General features: G+C 52.4%; 1 protein-coding gene across 1 annotated transcript in view; it reads left to right on the top strand.

The window, feature by feature from the left end:
• Positions 1 to 17,106, top strand: part of LOC138118807 (lipase maturation factor 1-like) — a 98,090-nt gene extending 80,984 nt beyond the window's left edge. Inside the window, exons 6-8 of the mRNA XM_069030027.1 lie at positions 1,747 to 1,930; positions 9,957 to 10,069; positions 16,447 to 17,106. Coding sequence (XP_068886128.1) covers positions 1,747 to 1,930; positions 9,957 to 10,069; positions 16,447 to 16,621 — 472 coding nt within the window. The 3' untranslated portion in view covers positions 16,622 to 17,106. The remainder of the gene's footprint in view (positions 1 to 1,746; positions 1,931 to 9,956; positions 10,070 to 16,446) is intronic.
• The last annotated feature ends 5,848 nt before the right edge of the window (positions 17,107 to 22,954 follow it).

Raw genomic sequence — 22,954 nt, 5'->3', positions numbered from 1 at the left:
AATCTGGTTTTTTGGGGGACTAAAGCTTAGGTGAGCCATGGCTGGGCTCAGCATAACCCCTCTCATGTGCTGTCCATCCCAGCCTCTTCCAGCTGGGAAAATGATGAAAAGCAGGGCTGCATCCTCAGGTTGTTCCAGGGACAACAACAAGGCTGGGCTTCTCTGGAGGCTTTGCCACCACCTGCTCAGGGTGACCATGGGATGTTCTCCAGAGCTCTGGGATGGGCTCTGGACAAGGCTCCAGAGGAGAAGCCAGCAGTAAATAAATACATTTTGCAGAAGGTGAAGCAGTTTGGCTGTCAAAGGTCTGGCGGGGCGGGTGGTGAAGAGGAGGAACGAGTCCCACCACAAGCACTGGAGATGCTGAGGACTCATCAAATGAATATCATCTTTTCCTCAGTTTTTCAAATCACAGACATTCTGTGGACAGAAAAAAATGAGAAAAAAAACATTAAAACCATCAACACTACTTGTGGAAAATGCCAACATTTCCTCTTTTTTTTTGAGAGAGAGAAATAACCCCAGAAGCTCTTTGAAGGCTGGAGTGGTGAAGCTCCAGGAGATTGTTTTCTTTGGGTTGTTGTTCTTTTTCTTCTTCGGTCTTTGGTTTCTGTTTCAACAGTTACCAGACCCTACAGAGCATGTGCTGCAATGCTGCTGTAAGATGTTTGTAATTCCAGCCTATGTAAACCAATAAAAAGAGGATTGCAGCTTATAATGAATCTCCGATGATGTGAAACCTGACAGGTTTTGAATCACACAGTAGGACCATGCTTTTATTGGTAATTTGGTGTCCCTGATTTACAGAGTGCTCCTAAGCCTTGGGCAGCCAGCCATGGCTCATAACTCAGCCCAGGGGATAATATGGAACTTGGCTGGAGAATCCAGAGATCTCCTAAATGGAGAGAACAATTATAAGAGGAGATAGTCAGCATTCCTTGGGTTGGGAGCATCTCTCCCTGGAAGCCATCAGGGCAGAAGGTGAAGGTGGTGTGTTCCCAAACTTTCAGTTTCTTGGGTTGGAGGAGGCAAAATCAAAGTAGAAAAAAAATCAAAAGGGTGTTGGGAGCTGGAGAAATTTGCCAGGCAGGTTTCTGTAGCTCCGTGTTCCTCATGGAAAGCAGCTCCTTGGAGCAGGTGGGTGTCTCTGGCAGGTCACCCAGGACTCCAGGGTGGTGTTTCCATGATCTGGAGTTTGTTGTTCCCACTGCTCTGTGCTGGGAGCACAGCTGAGCCACATGGGATTAGTCATGACCTGCCTCTGATCCAGAACCACAGACCCACCGTTCCGTAGGAATCATCTTTGTGGATCCCTCGGGCTGGAGTAGCTGCAGGTGGGAGAAGGAAAGGCATGGAATTTGACTGTGCTGCTGGAGAGAGGAAAGTCCCAGGATCCAGAGGTTCTCTGGATCTCAGGATCCAACTGTACCTCCAGCTGGGCCAGTGACTCGTGTTCCACGTGGACTCTCATGTACCAGAGCTTTTAGTTGAGATATTGGTGAGACATCCTTCTCTGTGAGGGAGGTGATGCTCTGGCACTGGGTGCCCAGAGAAGCTGGGGCTGCCCCTGGATCCCTGGAAGTGTCCAAGGCCAGGCTGGATGGGGCTTGGAGCAACCTGGGATAGTGGAAGGTGTTGGGGTTGGAACTGGATGAGCTTGAAGGTCCCTTCCCACCCAAACCAGTCTGGGATTTTATGATTTTCCATGACTTGAGACAAATAACAACATCCCGTTGTATCCCACAGCATCACCAAGGAGAGGACAGAAGTCATCCTTCAGGGAACATCCAGCCTGGATCCCAATGATCCCACTGCAGTCTGGGAGGAGTTCGAGTTCAAGTGCAAGCCTGGGGACTTGAGGAGGAGGCCGTGCCTCATCTCCCCCTACCACTATCGCCTCGACTGGCTCATGTGGTTTGCTGCCTTCCAGGTAGGTGCCTTTGAAAGCTTGGGCCTTCCTTGACCAGGAAAAACAAATTATATGGATTTACTACGTGTTGGGATCACGGGGGAATGTTGGAAGCCGTGGCTAAGTTCATTATGTTAAAAAAAAAAAAAAGCAAGGACAAAGGTTGTGTTCCTAAAGGATTGTGCTACTGTAATGAAACTTTTGGCAATTTGATGTGAGGTTTTTTAAGGGTTTCTTAGCAATACCAAGAATCGCTGTCAGGGACACCCCTGGGGACAGCAGCTCTCGTTCCCTACCTGCCCACACATGGACACTGGTCCCTCCACATGTATTCCCCACGTGGTACCAGCAAACAGGTGACAGCCAGAAATTAAATAAGGGGGGGGGGAACCATGAAATGTTAATTCTTGCTTAGCTTATTCTGCAAATCTTACCCACATGATGTGGACTGGGTTTTACAAAACTGACTGACAGCAGTGGTGTGAGGCAAACCCATGTCAGAGTATCCCAGGCTTTTCTCTTTGTCCCTGCATCCTCCCCTGGAATATCTTCTTCCCTCTGCCCCAAACTCCCGTGTTTGCTTTCCCTGTGGCATTTTCATTTCAGCGCCTTTGGGATTCCTGGGCCATGACATCAGGCCACGGCTGGATATTTACCCTGCTAGTTTGTGTGTGCTGGAATTTCATTTAATCTGCATTAGGTCTGCTTATCCCTCAGGAAAACCACAGCCAAGGTCCAAACTCCAGCCAGGAGCAGTGCCCGGAACTGGGGAATGGTGCAGGGGGTGGATGGAGCTGGTGGTTGAAGTCAGGCTGTGTTTTGGGAGGGCTCTGAGTGCGGAGAAATCAGCTCCCCCAGGCAGAAGTTGTTTCTGAGGTGAGAAGAAGGCTCTGCCCACGGCAGAAATGTCCTGAAGGTTTAAAATAAAAGGGATTTGAGTTTTAAAGCTGAAGAGGATGGGACACAGGTCCTGCTGTGCAGAGCAGAGTGTGGGCCCTGCCGAGGGATGCTGGAGCCAGGTGCTGGTGTACCCGTGAGGAGGAAGAGGAAATAACTCAGCCTCTTTGCATCTTTATTGTTAAATTCATTATTATTGGTGTTTATTTCATTATTTGTAGTGTTTAATTCATTATTTTTAGTGTTTCGTTCACTGAAAGCTTCCCCCAAGTGTTCCTGTTCACCTGTTGGAGTGTTGGTCTCTTGAGGTGTGTCCACAGCATCTAATTAGCAGTAATTAATGTTGGGGGTCTCTGTGCACAGGCAGGGGGAGGTGCATCCCTCCCACGGAGTGGATCTGTCACCCTGGATCCCATCTGTCACTTCCCACTACTGCAGCAGCACCCTCTGGAATGGGTCTGGTGCTCCTTCCCAGCCATCCCACTGCAGCATTCCCACATCCCTCCTGCCACTGGGACTTTCCATGGCTCCCCCAGCACACACAGAAATCTCCGTGGAGCGATTTCAGATTCTGCTTAGAAGAGCTGTTAACAAAAGGAGGAAAAAAACCCTCTGGAAAGTGGGAAGTGGGGATGACTCGCGGAAAACAGTGGGAAGGCGAGTTGCCTGGGCACGGCAGTGAGCCCTGGATGCTCAGGCATGTAAATACCTGCTTAAGCATGGAAGTAAATCCCGTTTGGAATGGCCTCTGGTCGGTTGGAGCCCTGAGAGCTGCAGATCTGCTGCCAGCTGTCCTCCCTGGGCAGCTGCTGCACAGCCGGAGAAGTCCCTGGGTGTTGTTTAGACTTTGTGTCCCCCAGAGCTGCAGAAGGATGAGAAGCAGGAGCTGAAAGCCCAGGAGGAGCTTGTGAAGCCAGAGGCGTTGTGCAAAACCCGTGTGGGAGTTTGCAGAGTCCATGAAACCGAGTGAGTTCAGCCTCTGGGTTAGATTTCAGTTGTTTTCAGAAGCTCTGGGTTGTTTCTCTGGCCCCGCTCTCCCAGGGCTGCGTTTGCACTTCCCTGGCAGTGGCCGGGTATGGAGTTGACATTCCCAGCTCTGACAGGCTGTGGAAAAGCCCCGGGCTTGTGGGAAGGATATTTCCCATCCCTTTGTGCTGCTCCTGACAGGCTCCTCTTTGCACCTCATCAGCACCTGACAAATGACGCCTTCCTGCACTCCAGGATTGCAGCGGAACTTTCCACCTTGGATTGGCTGCAGGATTCACTGGGAAGTTGCCTTCCAACCTGGCGTTGGATACTCCCAGGGATCATGGGGCAGCCCCAGCTTCTCTGGGCACCCTGTGCCAGGGCCTCCCCACCCTTTGAGAAGGGAGGAAATAGTGGCTGAAATGGCTGAATATGATTTAATCCCACTTTTCCCCCCTTGACACTTCCATGTGTTAGTGCAGAAACATCCTGGTTTTACGGCAGCTGGTGACAAACTGTTAAAGGTTTATCTGTGCTCCAGCTACTGATGCCAACCCTCCTGTAATTATTTGACTTCTGGTTAATGCTGGAATTTCAGGAAAAGCCCAACACTGAGCTGGGCTGGCACAAAATCCATTACAATTTCTGCATTCAGCACCGCTGGTCAATAACAACCAGCAAACAAAATACTGCTCCTACTTCTGGGGCTTCGAGTTGGTCAGTTCTGCTGGTGCTGGGATGTCTTGGATTCTACAGAAGTTGGATGTTTATTGTCCCAAAGGTTTGTTGTCCACCAGTGGAAAAGGAAAAATCAAAGGGAAAGGCTTTTCCCTTCCTTATTGTGGCTTGAAGGGTATTTATTCTGTTTGAGGACGCCATGGAAACACAAAGGCACCCTCTTGGTGCTTATCAAATAATTCCTGCTCCAAAATAACAAAATATTGCTGCACTCAGATTGGTTTTAAAGCCCAGCGTGTGTTGGATTGTTCCTTGAAGCTGCTCCAAAAGTCTCTGATGTAAAACCACTGTAGAGCAGCATTTGGGATGCTCTGAGATGCAATGTGTGTTTTCCAGAGATGAGGTTATTTATAAACAACCTTCAGCTGCTTTCCTAAGAGCAGAGAGAGCCTCCAGCAGCAGGGTTGGTGCTCTGAGGTCCTGCCCTGGGTGGTAACAGAGAGTGAGGGAAACTTCAGGTTATGCATGAACTGGAAGAGCTGAGGAAAAGTAACCCCGTTTATAGAGAAGGCAGGTTTGTATTTTTATAAAATTTGATTCAAGCCTCCTGTTATCTCAGCCTTGCAGCCAGAAGGTGCTTGGAGGGAAAAGCTGCCCGGAGGAGGAGGAGGTGTGAGTGTCGTAATCAAACCTCAGCCTCGTGCTCCCTGTACCCAGCTCAGCCTTTTCCATTTCCTTTCTTCCCCCTTCTCCAAACACAGGCCTCAGCTCACTTCCATTTTCCATTGCAGCATTCTGGTCTGTGTGCAGCAGGGAAGGCTTTGCTTTCCTCCTTTTCACCGGGATTATTGTCTCCCTGTGATTGTGAAGAATTCCGCGGGCTGGCTCACGGGCAGCCTCACCTCCAGCAGGAACAGTGCCAGGGAAGTGCCCAGAATCCCAAACCAGCCTGATATCCTATCATGCCACGGGCTGGATAAATACAGAGTGAGACCTTGTCCATGCAGGGACTGATTCCTGCCCACAGTGGCCACTGTGTGTCCCCCCCTCTGGAACAAAGGGACTTTTCTTCCCCGAGCCAGAGGTGATACGGGAGCTGTGCCAGGTGCGCCCTTTCCCTGGATAGGTGGGATTGAGGAGCTGGCTCCCAAAGTCTTGCTCTGCTCTCTCATGCAGCCTTTCATTCCTGCCTCCTTCAGGGAGCAGCTGCTTTCCCAAGGATTTTCTAACGGGATGGACTGAGGGATGGCTTTTAGTGAGTAACGTTGGGCTGGAGACACGGCTTTTTGGGAAACTAATAGAAAAAGGGGATGAAATTAGGAAGAAATTCCTCCCTGTGAGGGCAGAGAGGCCCTGGCACAGGCTGCCCAGAGAAGCTGTGGCTGCCCCTGGATCCCTGGAAGTGTCCAAGGCCAGGTTGGACAGGGCTTGGAGCAACCTGGAATGGTGAAAGGTGTCCCTGCCTGTGGAACTGGATGAGCTTTAAGGTCCCTTCCAACCCAAACCATTCCATGATTCCCTGTGGGTATTGGAGATAATGAGAATGGACCTTCCTTGGATAAGCTGCTTGGAGAGCAGGATGGTAACAAGTGATGGTGAGCTGCAATTACATAAAACAACAAAGGGGGGCATTAACGGTGGCCTCCTTTCTGTGGGACAGGGATTGTTTCTCCTGATAGCTCAAGTTCCCTAAACAGCAACAGTTGAAGGTGCTTAACTCCAGCAGTGCAAGCAGCAGTGTGGATACAGGGTGAGGATGCCCAGGATGGTGGAATTCCATGGTGGAATTCCCGTGTTACATCCACAGTGGGTCGGCAGTGACACAAAAAACAACCCTCACACCATAACACGGGAAATGGAACCTGCCCTGCCCCTCTGGCAGCCACTGACTCCGATGTGAAACCACTCAGGGCTCCCAACCACGTGAAATAATAACCCTGGGCTCCCGTGCCAAGTTTCCAGCTGTTCCCACATGTGCATCTCGTCCTGACCTCCTCCTGCGCCCGTGCCAGCCCCAAGATTCCATAAAACACCACACTAATCCCCAGTCCTTTTTCATTAAATGACCAATTAAAGCTAAAGGAAAAGCCTCCTTATTATTATTATTTCAGTTGGGAACATGTTCCCTGTTGCGCCGGGGGGGTTCTGTGGGATTTTTTTGGGATGATAACGTTCCCTTGACTCTGTTATCAGCAGAGCTTGGTTGCTACTGTGGCTGCTTTGCTGCGGCTCCTCGCTGGGGCCTGCCTTAGCAGAGCTTTGGGTTTCAATTCTGTGCAGTTATTAAATTCTCCTGGACACAAGCGAACGTGTTCAAGGTGAGAACACCGTGTTTATTCCCTGGAAAAGTGTCGGAGTGGAGAGGTCAGGCAGTGCCAACAGCTGCAGGGAAGCCCCGGGGCAGCGCTGCTCGGGAGGTGGGTGGTGACGCTCAACTCCTCGGTGTGGCTGGGACAAGGAGCAAAACCCCTTCCCAAAGTGGCATTTGGGGTGAGACTTGTGTGGGAAGATGGGGGGAAGTGTCTGCCCGAGCACTGCACGAGGCTGAAACCCATCAGCAAATCAAAGCTCCCGGGGTCTCAGCACCAAGTGCTCGAAGTTCTTCGTTAGTCCCCTCTGTTGTACCTGAAACGGGATTTTCGGGGGTTCTGGGTGCTTGTACCAGCTGTAGGGACAGCTGAGGATGGTCTGGCTGGAGAGCTGCCCCTCGCACTTCCATGGATCTGCATGGAATGTCCATGAACAGAGAAAGGCTTCAGCTTCAGAGTTGTGTAACTTTGAGACCCCTCAGCTCTGCTCCCCCTGAGCCTTTCTTGAGTTTTGCACTTGGGTTGGCAATGGGGTTTTTGTGTGTTTAGGTCCCTGAATTGCTTTCTGTGCTAAAACAGAAAGAAAACTCAAAAAGGTGAGAAAGGGAAGTGTTTTCCTCCCCCAGGGGGGCTGCACCTCCCCAGGAGTGCTCTGGGCAGGGTCAGACAATGACTGTGCTCCCTGCAGTGGCTGTGTGCTCACTGGTTCCCCAGTAACCCCAGTATGGATGCAGCACGGGCTCTGTGTGGCGTGGGGGGAGCTCTGGCCCCAGTGGAGCGCAGGAGCAGCCATGGGAGTCGTGGTCTGTGTCTTGATGGAGATGGAGCAGCCCAGGGATCCATCGCTGTGCAGGATCAGTCCCGGCTGCTTCTCGTGCTCGTTGAAGATCCAAACCCTAAAAATGACCCCAAAACAGGCCTGCCCACCTGCCAGCAGTGCATGCATCTAGCCTGGATTCTTTTTTCTGTTATAATTAACCCACTGGATGGTTCAGGCTCTGCCTGTCCTGTTTTGCTCACTCAGAGCTGGCACCATCAGCTGGATCCCTTTGTCCTGATCCAGTTCAGAGCTGGATCCCTCTGGGTCCAGGGACAGAGGAACCCCTTGGAGTGACGCTTCCCTGGGTGCAGCCCAGACCTCCTGCACTCTTTTTTGCCCCCCTTTGCCGCGGTATCACTTTGCAGAGTAATGAGTTAAGCAGGGTCATTAGCGCAGCTCGGCTCCGGCTCCCGGCTCCAGCGAGATCCAAAGCTCCGTGCGGGAAGGGGGGTGGGGGCTGCACCGGCTGGAAATTTCTCACCGCAGACTTCGCTGGGGCCAGACATGTTGTAAATTTTACAAGAAAAACACTTTACAAACCAGAAGTCCAACTCTGGTGCGCACGGAGCTGCTAATTAACAATTTGGAGACCACGGGAGCCGGGGAGCCGATCCCACCTTCCCGGAGCCTCCCGGTTCTCAGTCAGGCTCTGAAGGTTTGGGGGCTTCCGTCAAGCTCCAGCTCGGGGAGTCTGGTGATTCCTGTTTCCATTCTCCTGTTGCTTCCCAGCTTTCACACAGGAACCCTCAAATCTCCCGGGATCTCCTGGAGATGATGTTTAACGTTGTACAGGGCACTGGGATGTCCGCGGAGACTCGGGACACTGAAGGTGTCACTTGTGATCTTTGATCCCTGCAATTGCTGTTGCACCTTTTGGGGGATCCTCTCTCCCAGCCAGCGATTCCCAGGGTGGGAACCTTCCCAAATCCCAGCCTGAGCACCTCCAGATCCCGGAGCTGTTGTGGGACACGGAAACTTGGAATGAGTCGCCCATGGGAACACAGCCAGCCTTGGGCAGGGATGGGGACAGTGCCAGCTCTCCCTGGGAGATGGGTGAGGTTCGTGTGGCACATCCCACACGATGCCAAGCTCCTGCTTCCAGGGCTCCTTTCCCAGATGGTTGTGTCAGGACCACGGTGGCCTCAGTCCCCTGTCCCTCATGAGAGCCACCCCCTCCTCCTCTGTGTCAGGAGGTGGCACCGGGGGTTGGTGGAGGGGGTGGCAGGCTCAGCATGGGGCTGGTGGGGAGCATCCCTGCCTCCAGCACCCATCGCTGATGGATGAGAGCAGATGGAAGGAGCAGGACGGAAGCAGGCAGGGGGGGAGAGTCATCATTTTGCAGAACTCGTTGGCTGAAATAACTGCGGTTTTCCTCTAACTCGTGATGAGCTGGGGTCAGTAACCCTGCGAGGTGGAGCTGCCCTGGATGGGCCTTTCCACCAGCGCTCGCTGTTTTCCATGGCGTTTCTCTCCCGCTTCCCTTGGCGACGGGAATAACAAACCGGGCCATGAGGGAGCTCTGCAGAGCAGCTTCGCCTCGGGGCTGGGTTTTAGTGAGAGCCCTGCAGGTACAGCTCCCGGGTTTCCCTTTCCCACAGTGTCCCCTGCTGCTTGCACTCAAAAATCCACTCAGGAACTCGCGGAAAAAGCAGGAAAAGAAGAAATCTCAGTGAAGCCCAAGGCACAGGAAGCCACCATGGGGAAATGTTTTTAGGGAGCCTTAACAAGAGCGAAGAGCAGGATTCCTGCAGGGAGGGAAATCATAGGAGCAGGGAGTATCTCAAGCTGGAAGGGATCCATAAGGATCATCCAGTCCAACTCCCTGCTTCCCTCAGGGCTGCCTAAATTCAGAGTCAAACTCTGCCACTGCAACCTGGGCTGGGGGGCCCAGAGCTGCTCCAGAAGTGGCTCCTTGAGGAAGGAATTTAAAGAGGATGGATCACACAGCAGGAAATAAAGAGGAGACAGGAACTGGGAACAGAGAAGCCACTTTCTTCTGTTTTCTTTTGGATAACACCAGGGAACAAACCCAAACCCTTTTCCCAGGGGAAAGCAACCTGGATTAAAAAGGATGGATGGATTATCCACAGAAAATGTGCTGCTGTGGATCCCCTGTGGGGTTTGCTGCTAAATAAACTGTTTAAATCAACTATTTGGGTGCAGAATTGGCAGACGAGTTGAGACAAACCCAGGGAAGCTCTCCCTGCTCTCTGTCTGGACTTCAAGGATCCCATTGGATGTGTTCTGAAACACTGGGAATTTCATCATTTTCCACCCAAATCTGCTGAAATGTCTCCTCAAAAGTCTTTAATCCCAGTAACACCCCAGGAAAAGCCCAGCAGTTCCTAATGTTTCCCTTTCTTCTTCCTTCCCCAAGACCTACGAGCAGAACGAATGGATCATCCACCTGGCTGGGAAGCTGCTGGCCCAGGAAGAGGAGACCTTGTCCCTGCTGGCCACAAACCCCTTCGCAGGCAGAGACCCTCCAAGGTAAGCCTGGAGTTATCCCGAGGGAGCTGCAAGCTCCACGTTGTTCCCATCCTGGATGTGCACAGGAGGTCCCTGCTGGAGTTGGGATTTGATGGTGGAATTTAGGGTGGGTTTGATGGACCCCAGAGTGCTGCCAGCACCTTGATTCCCCCCTGGAGGGGCCACAGGGACCCTCTGGATGAGCCCATTCCCAGGCAGCTCCATGCAGGGCTCGCTGTTGCTGCTCCTGGCCAGGAATGGTCCCTTCTGCAGTGGCTTCCTGCCCCTCAGCTTTAGGGTTTTTGCCACGGTCCCCTTGTGAGCTCAGCTCAAACCCCACCATTTCCATAGATCTCCTGGGGCATTCCAAAGACAAAACAGCCCTGCAGGAATTACTGAGTTTGTGGACACTTGTCTTGGAATTGTTTGTGTTTTCAAGGAAGAGACAAAGCCAACATCAGCCAGGGAGAGGCACAGAGGAAAACTTCAAGGTTTTATACAAAAGGAATTTTGTCCCAAAAGCATCCGTTTTGTTGATGGAGTTATTTTTAGCTGAGAAAACATTTTTGGGGCATTTTGGATCAACTCAAGTCACGTTCTGCTCTTGCTAATGTTTTCCATTTGAGGCTCTGAGGATGCACTGCAAACAGGGATGCAGGTCTGTGTGGAATGAAATTCCCCTGGGATCCTGCTGATGTTTTCCAGCTTTAGGGCAGTGCATCCTCCAAACCTTTTGAGGAGAGGCTCCTTCTCCAGCTGAGGCACAGAAAACTGCCCACTATTACCAAAACGTTTCCTCTGGTAAAAATCACAGAATCCTGGAATGGTTTGGGGTGGGAAGGATCTTAAAGCCCATCCAGTTCCAACCCCAACCCCTTCCACTACCCCAGGGTGCTCCAAGCCCCGTCCAGCCTGGCCTTGGACACTTCCAGGGATCCAGGGGCAGCCACATCCGCTCTGGGCACCCTGTGCCAGGGCCTGCCCAACCTCACAGGGAGGAGTTTCTTCCCAATATCCCATAACTCTGCCCTCTGTGATGTTGTGGAAGTGTCCCTGCCCTTGGCAGAGAGTGGAACTGGATGATTTTTAACCTCCCTTCCATCCCAAACCATCCCTGATCCTGTGATTCTGTGATCCTGGACTGCAGTCCAGGCTGAGGGGAGAGTTTGCTGCCAACCTTAGGGATCCCTTCACTCCCACCACAGCCCTGCTCCCTGCAGTAGCCAGGTGGAAAAAAAAAAACCTAATTTTCCTACCATTATTCCCCCCTCCCTCCACTCTAAAGGGAATTTTGAGACTTAATTATTTTCATTCCCTGCTAGACTAAATAATTAGGGGAAGGGACTGTTTTCCATAAGAACCTTGCGCTCCGTCCTCCACGGAGTTTGTTCTGTTAATGGAAACTCTACACCTTAAATAGCCAAGGGACTTTCAGAATGAGTTAATGCCTTCGAAATGAAATTTCGGAGACCAAAGTTTGGAGGGTTCTTTACAACTCAAAAAATTACAGTATTTTTTCAAGTGTGATAAACTTCAAATGAGAAACAGGTGACTGATTAAAAATGAGGGCATTGTTGAGGGCCCAGCCTGGCTGAGTGGGAAGCTTGGACTTGGAGGCTGGGGATGTTTGGGGAATGTGGATTTCCCAAATATTCTGGGGCAATGGATAGTTCCTAAAAGCCCAGCCCTCATAAATCTGAACGGGAGGGCTTGGGCTGAGAAATTAAGAAGTGTTGAACACGCCATGGAAAAGGCTGCAACAATCAAAGAAAGCAAAAATCAGGTTTTGCCCATGGGAGGGGGAAAAAAACCCAGGTTTTTGGGTCTGTTCAGTGTCTCTGATGTTAAATCATGGTCACTTCAGGATTTTTATTCCAAGTAGCACTTTGTTGGAAAAGCCCCACCATGAATGTGAAAAACTGGATTTGTAGTGGTGGTGGTGGTGGTGAGGGAGCTGGTGCTTCCCTTTGGATGCTCCCTGGCTGCAGGAACACGAGGGGAATGTGGCATTTGGGATTCCTTTTTATTGGATTGCCCTTTTATTTCCCATTTTAAAGTGACTGGACTTTATACCTGGGCCGGATTTCCAGGCTGTGTGAGTCCCGTGGATCCTGGCAGAAGGTGTGGGCGTGGGATCCCACATCCCATGGGATCTGTGGGGTCAGCCCAAGCTATGGGAAGAGCTTGGTCATATTTGCACTTCGTAGAAGCCAATTTGGACCCTCCCCAGAGGGATAAAGGTGACTCTGGAGCTGTTGGGAGCAGAGCTGAGAGCAGGCAGGAAATGGGAATTCCTGGAAAATCCAGGCATCACTGGGGTGCAGGTGGAAATGAATCTCTCAGATATTACCAGAATATTAATTAAATAAATTGAATTAAATTTAAAAATTAAAATTAAAATTCATTAAATTCCATGGTCCTGAAGGGAAGTTTAAGGGATTTGCTTTGGGGGAAGACAACCTCAGCATTTCAGGGAAGGCAGAGCTCATCCCAGGCTGTCAGGATTTCCCCCAGGCTGGCAAATCTGGTTTGCAGCCGCCTCTGGTAGCTGTGGAGCAGGACAGCCCCACGTGTCCCGTGGCCATGGGATCTCTCTTCCTTGGCAGGGTAAATTCCAGCCTTGGATCCATCTGGAGCCAGGTTTTCTTCCCCCCCAGTTTGCTCTGCCCTTGGCCTTGTCCCACCCTCTTGAGCCTCCCTTTCTCACCCATCCAGAGAGGGAAAACCAGAGAGGGAAAACCCCACTGTGCCACTTCCCAAGGGGGTTTGGAGGCTCAGCTGCCCGTGGGATGCTCTGGCTCTGCAGGGCCAGACCTTGCAGGAGCCTCGGAATCAGAAGCACTAAAAAACAACCCCACAACTGCTCTGATTCCCCAAATTTTGGCCAAGGTGGATTAATTTATTCTCCCTCCCACCAACAGGGCAAAAACAGTGATGGTGGAGGCTCTGTTACCCTGATGAATTTGGACTTCCCACCACCTGATTTACAACAGAGCAGGGAACCTCGAGATTAAACACCCCCAAAACACCCCTTCACCAACCCAAAAAGACACCCATGTTTTGCTTTCTTTCTTTCTTCCCTCTCCCACCCCTCCTTGCCTTGTCAGGCCATTAATTCTAACAGAAACCACCACTGGCTTTTTCCCTGGAACCCCTCAGCTGTTGCAGGGAGACAGCTGCACCCTCTGGAACTAATTACAGCTGTCTGGGAGATTTAGGCCTCCATCCCAACAACTCCAATATTGCTGCTAATTTTTAACACATCCAGTTGGGAGATGTCAGGAGGGGCTGATATACGAGCGACTCCCGAAAGCGCCACGGGGCAGCTGCTCCCGGGCATCTGCTGAGGGGAAAATATTGATTTAAAAAATAATGCTGATTATTTTTAGCCTTTCTGGCCTCCCCCCGAGGCCAGGGCCTTGCCCAGTCTGGTGGGGATGCCCAAAAGTTGGTGGCAGATGGGTCCTTGGGGTGGCTCAGTTCTCCCTCCTCCACCAGCACTGTTTCCCTCCTGGCACCACTGTGGGATCAGAAGTTGCCCAAAGGGCCCTTTCGTCCCCTTTCCTTGTTGTTGTCACAGCAGAGAGGGTGTTCCACCTCCTGGAAGAGTCCTTGGAATGCCATCCAGTCCCACCCTTGCCATGGGCAGGGATATCCTCCACCAGACCTGTCCAACCTGGCCTTGGACACTTCCAGGATGGAGCAGCCACAGCTTCTCTGGGAATCGGTGCCAGGGCCTCCCTACCCTCACAGGGAGGAATTCCTTCCCAATATCCCATCTAAATCCTTCAGTTTAAAACCATTTTGTAATGGGAGCTGGTGCCACTTGCTTCCCAGGGAGCCAGGAGGAGCTGCCAGCTCGTGTTTGCTCAGTAAATCCTGGGAAACTGCTGGTGGCTGGGATCATCCTTCCCGACCTTTCCCTGTCTCCTCTGACCCACAAATGTTGCCATCCTTCTCCGAGTAGCTGTCACCACCTGGGACATCCTGGTGAGGTCAGGCAGCTCCTTCATGGCCTTCCCGAAGCTGTTCCCATTTCTCCAGAGCAGGAATTGGGGAATCTCCTGCAGGTTCAGTTTCCAGCATCAGGGAGACCCCAAGACCTGTGGATCCCTTCCAGCAGCCAGGAGATCTTTGTGGGAGCCCCAAAACTGCCCAAACCCTGTGAGCCCTGGAGCGATGGATTTGAGGGTGTCAGTTTGTAGAACCTTCCCTCCCTGAATCCTGGGAAGAGGGAGCAGGACCAGCACTAGAAGAGCTGGAAAATCCCATAATTCCAGGATTGAGGCACCCAGGCAGGTTATAAACACTGGCAGAGCTTGTAAACTCTGTGAGCCCTGAAATGAGGGGCTCCAGTGGGTATTAAACGCTGCAGCTTTCACACCCTGAGCCTGGCAAGGAAATATTCCCCTGGGTTCCAGGTTTTCCCTCTTTCTCACATTTATTTGGGAATATATGGAGATGGGTCCCTCTTGGGAGACGCTCTGCAGTTGCTTAGTGAAGGACAAACCCTGAAGCACCAGAGTGGCAGGTGGAGGGATGCGTGGAGTAGGAGAGGGACTGCCATAAAATCAGCTTTTGAAGCATCTGTGGGAGGTGGATCTGGGTTTGGAGGTGGGTATGTTTTGGGAATTCCAGAAAGCAGCCGGGCAGCACAGTTTGGAAATCTCCAACCATCCTGGAGAGGAACCTGTGGCTACCTGGAACCTCAGGGATGTGGCTGTTTCGTAACACTCCAGTTATTAACAGGAATTTTGTGTTCCTGCAAAGGAAACCCTGTGGGAAAAACACTTCAGCCCTTGTTTGGCTTTTCCCAGCCTCAGAAAACAGGGAAAAGAGGGACTGCAGGAATGGCCCTGGCTGTAATGAAGGCGGCAGCTGCAGGGCAGTGTTTGTGGGCATGAGATGCAGGTTTGCACTCCCCAAATTCCACTCAGAGCCCCTTTTCCCATTTATCTTCCTTCATCCTCAGAGGGGAAACATGGAGGTCATCAAATCATGGAATCATGGAACAGTTTGGGAACTGGAAGGGACCTTAAAGCCCATCTCATTCCACCCCCTGCCATGGGCAGGGACACCTTCCACCATCCCAGGCTGCTCCAAGCCCCGTCCAACCTGGCCTTGGACACTCCCAGGGATGGGGCAGCCACGGCTGCCCTGGAAAATGTGATGAGTGTGATGAACACAGAATCCAGGATCACTGAGGCTGGAAAGGGCCTCCAAGTCCATCAAGTCCCATCTGTGCCCAATCCCCACCTGGTCACCAGCCCAGAGCACTGAGTGCCACATCCAGGTGTTCCTTGGACACCTCCAAGGATGGAGACTCCAAACTTCCCTGGGGTTTTCCCATGTTTTTGTAGGAGAATCATTCCTGTCGTGCTCTCCTGGCTACCAGCAGGATTGAAACGGAGCTGTTGGGCTGTGCTGGCAGAACCCTTGAACTGGGTGCAGCTTTCCCCATGCCCTGCCCTCTGCCCTGCTCCCCAAAGCTGAGCACTGATGGCAAATCCATCGGAGCCGTCCCTAATTATTTCAGCAGCAGGAAGGGCCTTCCCGGCTGCTCCAGGGATCCCACAGCTGCGGTGCCCTGCTCAGTAGCAGGGTCTGTATTTTCCTAGCGGAGCAGAGCAGCTTTAAATGAGCACTGACACGACTTTGACAGTTTTATTTTGTGGGTATTTTATGGACTCGCCCGGCGACGCCGGCGATGCTCCCGGCAAAGGCGGCGCGGGCGCCGCTCCGGCCCTTGTCAGCATGTCCTACATCAAGGGGGACAAACCCCCCGGATCCAGCAGCATGGGCAGCTCCCAGAGTGTTTCCCGACACTGATGAATGTTTCTTTCTGCACTGCTTTCAAACCTCCTTTGCTGTCAGCTCCCGGAGCAGCCGGAAAACAGATGCGCTCGGAGCCGCGCGCCGCTGGCTGGGGCAGGGGGTGCTGGGGGAGTCAGACTCCCTACTCCAAAATAATCCAGGCAGAAATACTCCAGGATGGCTCTCAGAAAGGAAAAAATCATATTATTCCTGCTTTTATTATTATTCTTTCATACTTAGCTGTGGAAAGGTGTGAGGAGTGCGCGGGGCAGGGGTGTTAAAGCTTCTCTGCTCCTGCATCATTCCCGAGGCACATCTGGATGCCAGCATTCCTGAGTGGCATCAAGAGGAGCCTGGGAGCTTCCCAAAGCTTTCCCAGTGTCGCTGCTGCCAGCTGTGGGCATCCCAAGGATGGATGGATGAAAGGATGAAGTACTGGGATGTGGAGCCAGCCTGAGCCCCTCGAGCTCATTTCTCCATCCAGAAAGGCTCAAAAACTCCAATGCCAAGGGAATAAAAACATGGTCCAAGCCTCTTCCCAGGAGTCATGCCAAGGCCTGAGCTCCTGTTTTTGTCTCCCACAGGTGGATCCGGGGGGAACACTTCAAGTACAAGTTCAGCCAGCCCGGGGGGAAGCACGCCAGCGATGGGAAGTGGTGGATCCGGAAGAGGATCGGGCCCTACTTCCCCCCTGTCAACCTGCAGGGCCTGAGGAAGTTTTTCAAGGACAGGAATTGGCCCTATCCCGTGCAGGACTGAGGGAAAAAGCCAGCCAGGACAAGAGGGACCAGCTGGGAAGAGGGAGAACGGGCAGCTCCCTTGCGAACACCTCCTGCCTCTCTCTTTTTTATCCATATCCTTGTTCACACCTGTTTTCCAGAGGTTTCCCAGCCAGTTTGCCCACTTGCTTTGTGAGCTGCTTTTTCTCACCTCAAAGACTGATTTCTTTTGCCAGGCTGCTCCGATCAGGAATTGTCACCTCTGGAATTGGGAAAAAGGCAAGCAAAGAGCCATGACTGGTTTGGAGGGAGGTGCTGGTGTTGCCAAAAGCAGCTGAATGTTGGTTTGAAACAAAAACAGGGGAAAACAAACCAGGAGGGATCTCTGTGGCTGTGTGGCCTGCGGATGCAGGCACAGGAAAGCCCTTTTCCATGTTTTTCCCACCTTTTTGACCACATGTACTGAATGGGCAGCACCAGGAGCGCGTTCCTGGAAAGGGATTAAAGTGAACAGTTCTGGAATAACCAGTGGGAGCTTCCCTGGGTTTTTATTTTTCCTGGAAGTGCTAAAAAGGTAAAAAAAGGAGCCTCAGTGCCTGCCCTGCTGTGGCTCACCAGGGACATGGCAGGTCCCACAGGAATGGGGTGACAGGTGAGGAATGAGGTGAGTCCTGGGCGTTGTGGGATTTATTTGTGTTTTAGGGAGAATCTGGTGTCGTGTCCGAGTGTCTGATCCCTGTCCCGGTGATCCAGGGCCGTGAGAGGAGAATTCTCCCTCCCCTTGTCCCGTGGGTTCAAGGGTGCATTTGCATGGGGCTCCCTCATGGTTTCAGTGGATTTTCCTTCCAAGCTGCTCCTTTTCCAGTGGATCCAGCTCAGGATGGGATCCACCTCCCTGGATGGGTGACAGGTGACCCCCATGGGCACCCCCCATGGACTGGGCACGGCAGCCAGCAGTGCTGGCCTCCCCCTCCCCAATTTCATTAATTTCTCTTGCTTTCCAACCTCTGGCTTAGGGATAATGGATCCCAGACCAGCATTCCCATTCCTGTTTGCTGCTTGTTAAGCTTTTTTTTCCCTTTGTTTTTCAATGCAAGCTCCCCTCCCTGCTCCGGAGCAGTGCCTGGGAGATAACACCCATCCAGACAGGCAGGCTGGGGATTCCTCTGGAAACCTTTCCCTGGAACAAGAGTTTGAAAAAGAAAGGGAACAATTATTCCGAGGGAGGAGGAAATCAGAACCACGTTGTGATATCTGTTCACTGGGAGGGGTTTTGTGGAGAGTCTTTTTATGCCAGAGCTGCAGCATTCCCGAGTCAGCACCGGGAATCCATGGGAAGGAAACTCTGTCTGGGGGCTGCTCCTGCCAGCTCTGATGTCTCTGAGGAGGGGAGGGGACGTGGGGACACCACCACAACCCATCCAGGAGGTCCCACCACCTTCTCCAGCAGTTCTGGAGTGAGGGTTTGGGTCCCTCAGTGAAAGCCATGATGGGCTGAGCCCCTGGAATGCCGCCCTTCTCTGGGCTGTGTTTTCCAGCTCATCCCAATCCAGAGCCCGATCTCATCCTGCTCCCTCCTCCTGTTTCTCTATGAGGTCCAAGGAGGTCCCAGAGCTGAGACAGGCAGCACATGGCTGGGTGGTCACCCCTTGTCCATCCTGAGCAGCTCCAGCTCCACTGTGGCCAGGGGTATCTCAGGGACATTCCTGGATCCAAAATAATCCATTTTATTTCTGGTTTTCTTTTCCTACATGGAAGTTATTGACCCTTGGGGCACCCCAAGTATTTATACTTGGTGTAACCGAGGTCTAAGTGTCTTCTTTTCCTTTTTCTCCAAGATTCCAGACTTTTGGAAGCACGAGGTCCCCTCACAAGCCCAGCTGGGTTTGCATTTCTGCCCATCAGCTGCCGGCTGTGCCGAGGTCGGATCCAGCCCATCCCAGCTACTCTTCCCCTCCAATAAAAGGAATTCTCCCAGGTTTTTTTTAATCCCACATCCAAATGTGTGTTCTGGGGGGAGCAGAAAATGGATGTGTCTGGACAGAAGGGCTTTAGCTCATCCCTTTTACGTAGGGAATGAGGAAATGATCCGTGCTTGCGTAATTTGGGAAGAACCGGCAGCTTTTGGAGCAGGCTGGAAGGGATGATCCCATGGTAAGGGCATGGTGGTGTGGGAGGCTGGATTGGGCCATCCAGATGTTCTCAGAGGGGCTGGAAAGAACCTTGAAGCTCATCCCATTCCATGCCTGCCAAGGGCAGAGACACCTTCCACTATCCCAGGGTGCTCTAAGCCCCGTCCAGCCTGGCCTTGGACACTTCCAGGAATTCAGGGGCAGCCACAGCTCCTCTGGGAATCTGTGCCAGGGCCTCACTGGATCCACCCAGGTTCCATTCTCAAACATTGCTCTGGCTAAAAATGTGGATTTGGTTGGTGTTTTGGGAATGTGGCCCCTGTGGAGGGGTTAGTGGTGAGGAGCTGCTGGAGATGAGTTTGTATCCATGCAGGAATCACCAGGAATTATCCCCACCAACCCAGCATTTTTCTTATTCCTGGATCTTTTATAAATTGGACTTTAAAGTAGCCAAACTCCAGGCTGGGAATTCCCATAGGAAAGGCCTGTAGCCATATCCATTCCCTGCTCCCAGCTCCTTGGAAAAGCTGGCTTTGCTTTAACACATATGAAAGGAAAAAGCTTTTTTTTCCTTCCTGGTAGATTAAGTTTGGCCAAACAATTCCGTGTGAACTGCTGGGCAGGAGGCACAAACCTGTAGGCGAAATTATCCAGCTGCTCCAAGTTTAGAGCAGCATGGGATGAATTTCAGGATCGTATATTAGTTTGCATTTAATCTGATTATTCCAGGCTGGAGTTCCTGGAGGGTCTTCAGGTTATTGTCAGTCAAAAGAATCTTTAAAAGCTTCCATTTGCACTCAGCTTTTCCCATTCCAAGTCTATTTTCATTATGGATCAATTTTGATTTTAATGAAAAAATGATTCTCCCAACTCCCTGCTTTTCTTCCCCCCCCCCCCCCCCAGCTGGAGTTAAAATTGAAGCCACAACGGGGTCTTGCCACTCAAAATCCCATTTTCCTGCTTTGTTGGCTTGGTTGAAGGAGCTTGGGCAGACAACAAGGGGCAGATAATTTGGGAAGGCACCTTCTCTGCTCCAGGGATGCTGCCTGGGGCCCATCTCCTCATCCTCAGCCCCTTCCTCACTGGGAAAATGCTTCAGTAGCTCAAATCCTGGGGGATTTCTAGAGAGTCTGGGAGACTAATGCAGGATTGGTTGATGTTAAAAGCCCCCTGCTGCGCTGTCACTTCAGGGGCTCATTTCTGTCACCTCCTCTCAGCTTCCAGCCTGGGGGCTCCAGTGGGAGCAGCATCCCCCAGGATTGGGAAGGCTGTGAATCCCATGTTTTGTGCTGGGGGGGAAACCCTTGCCAGGTCTGCCTGGTGCAGGAGTGGCAGCTTTGTGGCAGTGGGGTGGCTTTGGGCTTCCCAGTGCTGGCACCTCCTTGGGGTGTCCATGGCAGCTCCCTGGGGTGTTCCTCCCACCTCTCCCCAGGGCTGTGGAGGAATGAAACAACAGCAAGGCATCCAGAACTGACCCCCAAATCCATACTTGGGATTTGCACAAGGTTTTACAGGGGATGTGCCTGCCTGAGCCTTCCAGGTGCCACCCATGATCCCAGCACTGGCCTGTGGAGGGACATGGGCGATGCCAGCCCAGTCTGTGGGAACATCCATGTCCTGGTTCCTTGTCACTGCTCCAAATCCTCAGTTTGCTCACATTTTCTGGACAGGTGAGGAGGGAGAAGCTGAGCTCTGGAGTCATCCCCATGTGAGCTCTGGAATCGTCCCTGTGCCCCAGCCGGACCCCGTGTGCGTCCCTCCCGGTGGCATCGGGGTGTCCGTCCTGCTCTGCCTCCTTATCGGGGTTAGATGGGATATGGGGAAGGAGTTCCTGGCTGGGAGGGTGGGGAGGGGCTGGGATGGAATTCCCAGAGAACCTGTGGCTGCCCCTGGATCCCTGGAAGAATCCAAGGCCAGGTTGGAGCAACCTGGGATAGTGGAAGGTGTTGGGGTTGGAACTGGATGAGCTTTAAGATCCCTTCCCACCCAGACCATCCCAGTAAGCTGGTGCTCAGGACAAAGCCCTGTCCCATTTTTCCATAGATTTTGCCATGCCCATCCCCGTGTTTCCCCCCATTTCCCCGGCCCAGGTTGGATCCCACTCCCTCTGCAGTAGCAGCTCCAGATAGGATTGCACAGGGCTGGGCTTTTCCCGGCGTGTGCCGGGTGCTGGGACAATTCCACTGAAATCCCACCACCTGCAAGTGGTTACTTAGAATAATAAATAAGTGATAGATTATCAAATAAAGCCTTGCCTTCGGATGAGGTCATCCCTGCCCTATGTCCTGCGTCTCCGAGGGTTTGGGAGCAGCTTTCCTGCCACTCCTGGGCTAAATCCCTCTTGTATCAGGCAATAAAAAACTTGTCGAGATTAAAGAATCAATTAGGAATTAGCCAAAGGGGCAAAGCGTAACCCAAACACGCTGATAAAATCCAGTAGGTGATTATGGGAGCGGGTTTGATTTCACTGGGCTTTGGAAAGGAATAATTGCTCCTTACAGAGCATGGAACAACCCGGAGAGGATATTTCCCCAGCTCTTTAGAGAAGGAAATTCTGGTGTTCACTGACAAATGTGGGGACACTCCGCGGTTTGGGGCTGAAAGGGCAGTTTGGGGTCCTTAATTTGAGAAGCATCGTTCCCTGGTTGGAGAAAATTATCTTGGAAGTCTTTTCAAGGCCAGGTTGGACAGGGCTTGGAGCACCCTGGGATAGTGGAAGGTGTCCCTGTGGCAGGGAGTGCAATGAAATGAGTTTTAAGGTCCCTCCCAACCCAAACCATTCTGGGATTCTGGGATATTCCATGATTGGGATGCAGCAGGATGGGCAGGGATGTACCACAGCTCTGGCACTGCCTCTGCTCTTCCACAGGCACAGGAAAACAGAACAAGGAATAAAAGGCTGGGTTTAGCTGTAGAAACTCCTGGAAAAGCTGATTTTCCCAGCTGACGATGGCAGGGAGGGGATGGAGCGCTCCCGGGATGGTGCAGGAGCGATGAGGAGTTGGATTTCAAGGGAAAAGACCCCCATCCTGGCCCGGCAGCTCCGTGCCACTAATCCCTGTTTATTCCCTGTCTGGCCCAGCTGCCCACGCTCCCGAAGCTTTTGCTCATTAATGAGATCCAGGGAAAGAAGATTCCCCACGGCAGCGTGGCCGCAGTGCCGGTGCTCTCCCGGCACATCCCGGGAATGTCGGTGTCAGCCGCATCCCATCCTCCTCCAGCACAACTCCCTCCTCCCGCAGCAGCTCCAGGCTTGGCCTATTTGGGATCATTTCAGCCACGGGGCAGCCCTGCTGCTCCTCAGTGTGGATGAAGGATTTACACTTCTAAGGAAGTGGCATCACAGCGGGATTGGCGTTGGATCCGCAGGATGAGTTCCCAGAGCAAGGCAGGACCAGGGTGGCTTTGCCATCCTGTGTGACCCCAGGTGCTACCCCGGGGCTGGAGCAGTTAATTGCCTCGTTAATCCTCATCTCCTGGGCCAGATTCCAGAGGCAGCTGCTCCCCTGGAGTGGGGTCTTGAGTGGGAAGGTGGGATCAACACCCCAGGCTGTACATCCAGTTTTGCTCCCAGTGAAGCGTGGAAAGAGGCAAACCCCTTGTGTATAAGATAACTGGAATCATTAGTAGTGATTTGTCATTGATAATTAGTTATTAATAATTAATAGGAATGGAATACTGAGATACTAAATGGACTTTGGAAACAAAAGGCCAGTCCATAAAGTTTGCTGGAATTTTCTCCTCTCTTTGCCCCTGGAGTAGAACATGGAGGCCAAGAACCAGCACCTGACAGGCCAGAATTTGAGTCACAGGCCAGGCATGAGAATCTGGGCTTCTCCCTGTCTCCAGGAAGGCCTCCATGTTTTTGGGAATGACCCACCACACCGACAACCCTTGCCTTGATCCCACCCTGCCGATCCAAGCCGAGGCCGGAGTAGCCGCGGCAAGGCCGGACTTTCAGAGCTGAGCTTTTCCCTGTGTGTGCCTGGTGCCCGTCCTCGAGCCATCCCAGCATCCCTCCCGCTTTTCCTGCGCCTCAGTGGGATTTCTGTGCCTTTGTGGCCATCCAGCTGCGGCGGGCGCGGGGCTGCAGCTGTGGCCTGGAGCTGCCATCTGCCCGCCGGGAGCAGCTGCGGGCGCCTGGTACCGCAGCACCCGCGGGCTCATTCATCACCGGCAGCCCGGGCAGGGAGGCTTGGCAGGGAGAAAGGAGGATGGGAGCCACAGGAGGCAAATCTTAA

This window comes from Aphelocoma coerulescens, chromosome 14 (assembly GCF_041296385.1).
Source record: "Aphelocoma coerulescens isolate FSJ_1873_10779 chromosome 14, UR_Acoe_1.0, whole genome shotgun sequence".
Taxonomy (NCBI): Eukaryota; Metazoa; Chordata; class Aves; order Passeriformes; family Corvidae; genus Aphelocoma; species Aphelocoma coerulescens.
The sequence above is the reverse complement of the archived record's forward strand: the minus strand, read 5'-3'. Positions and strand labels throughout refer to the sequence as shown.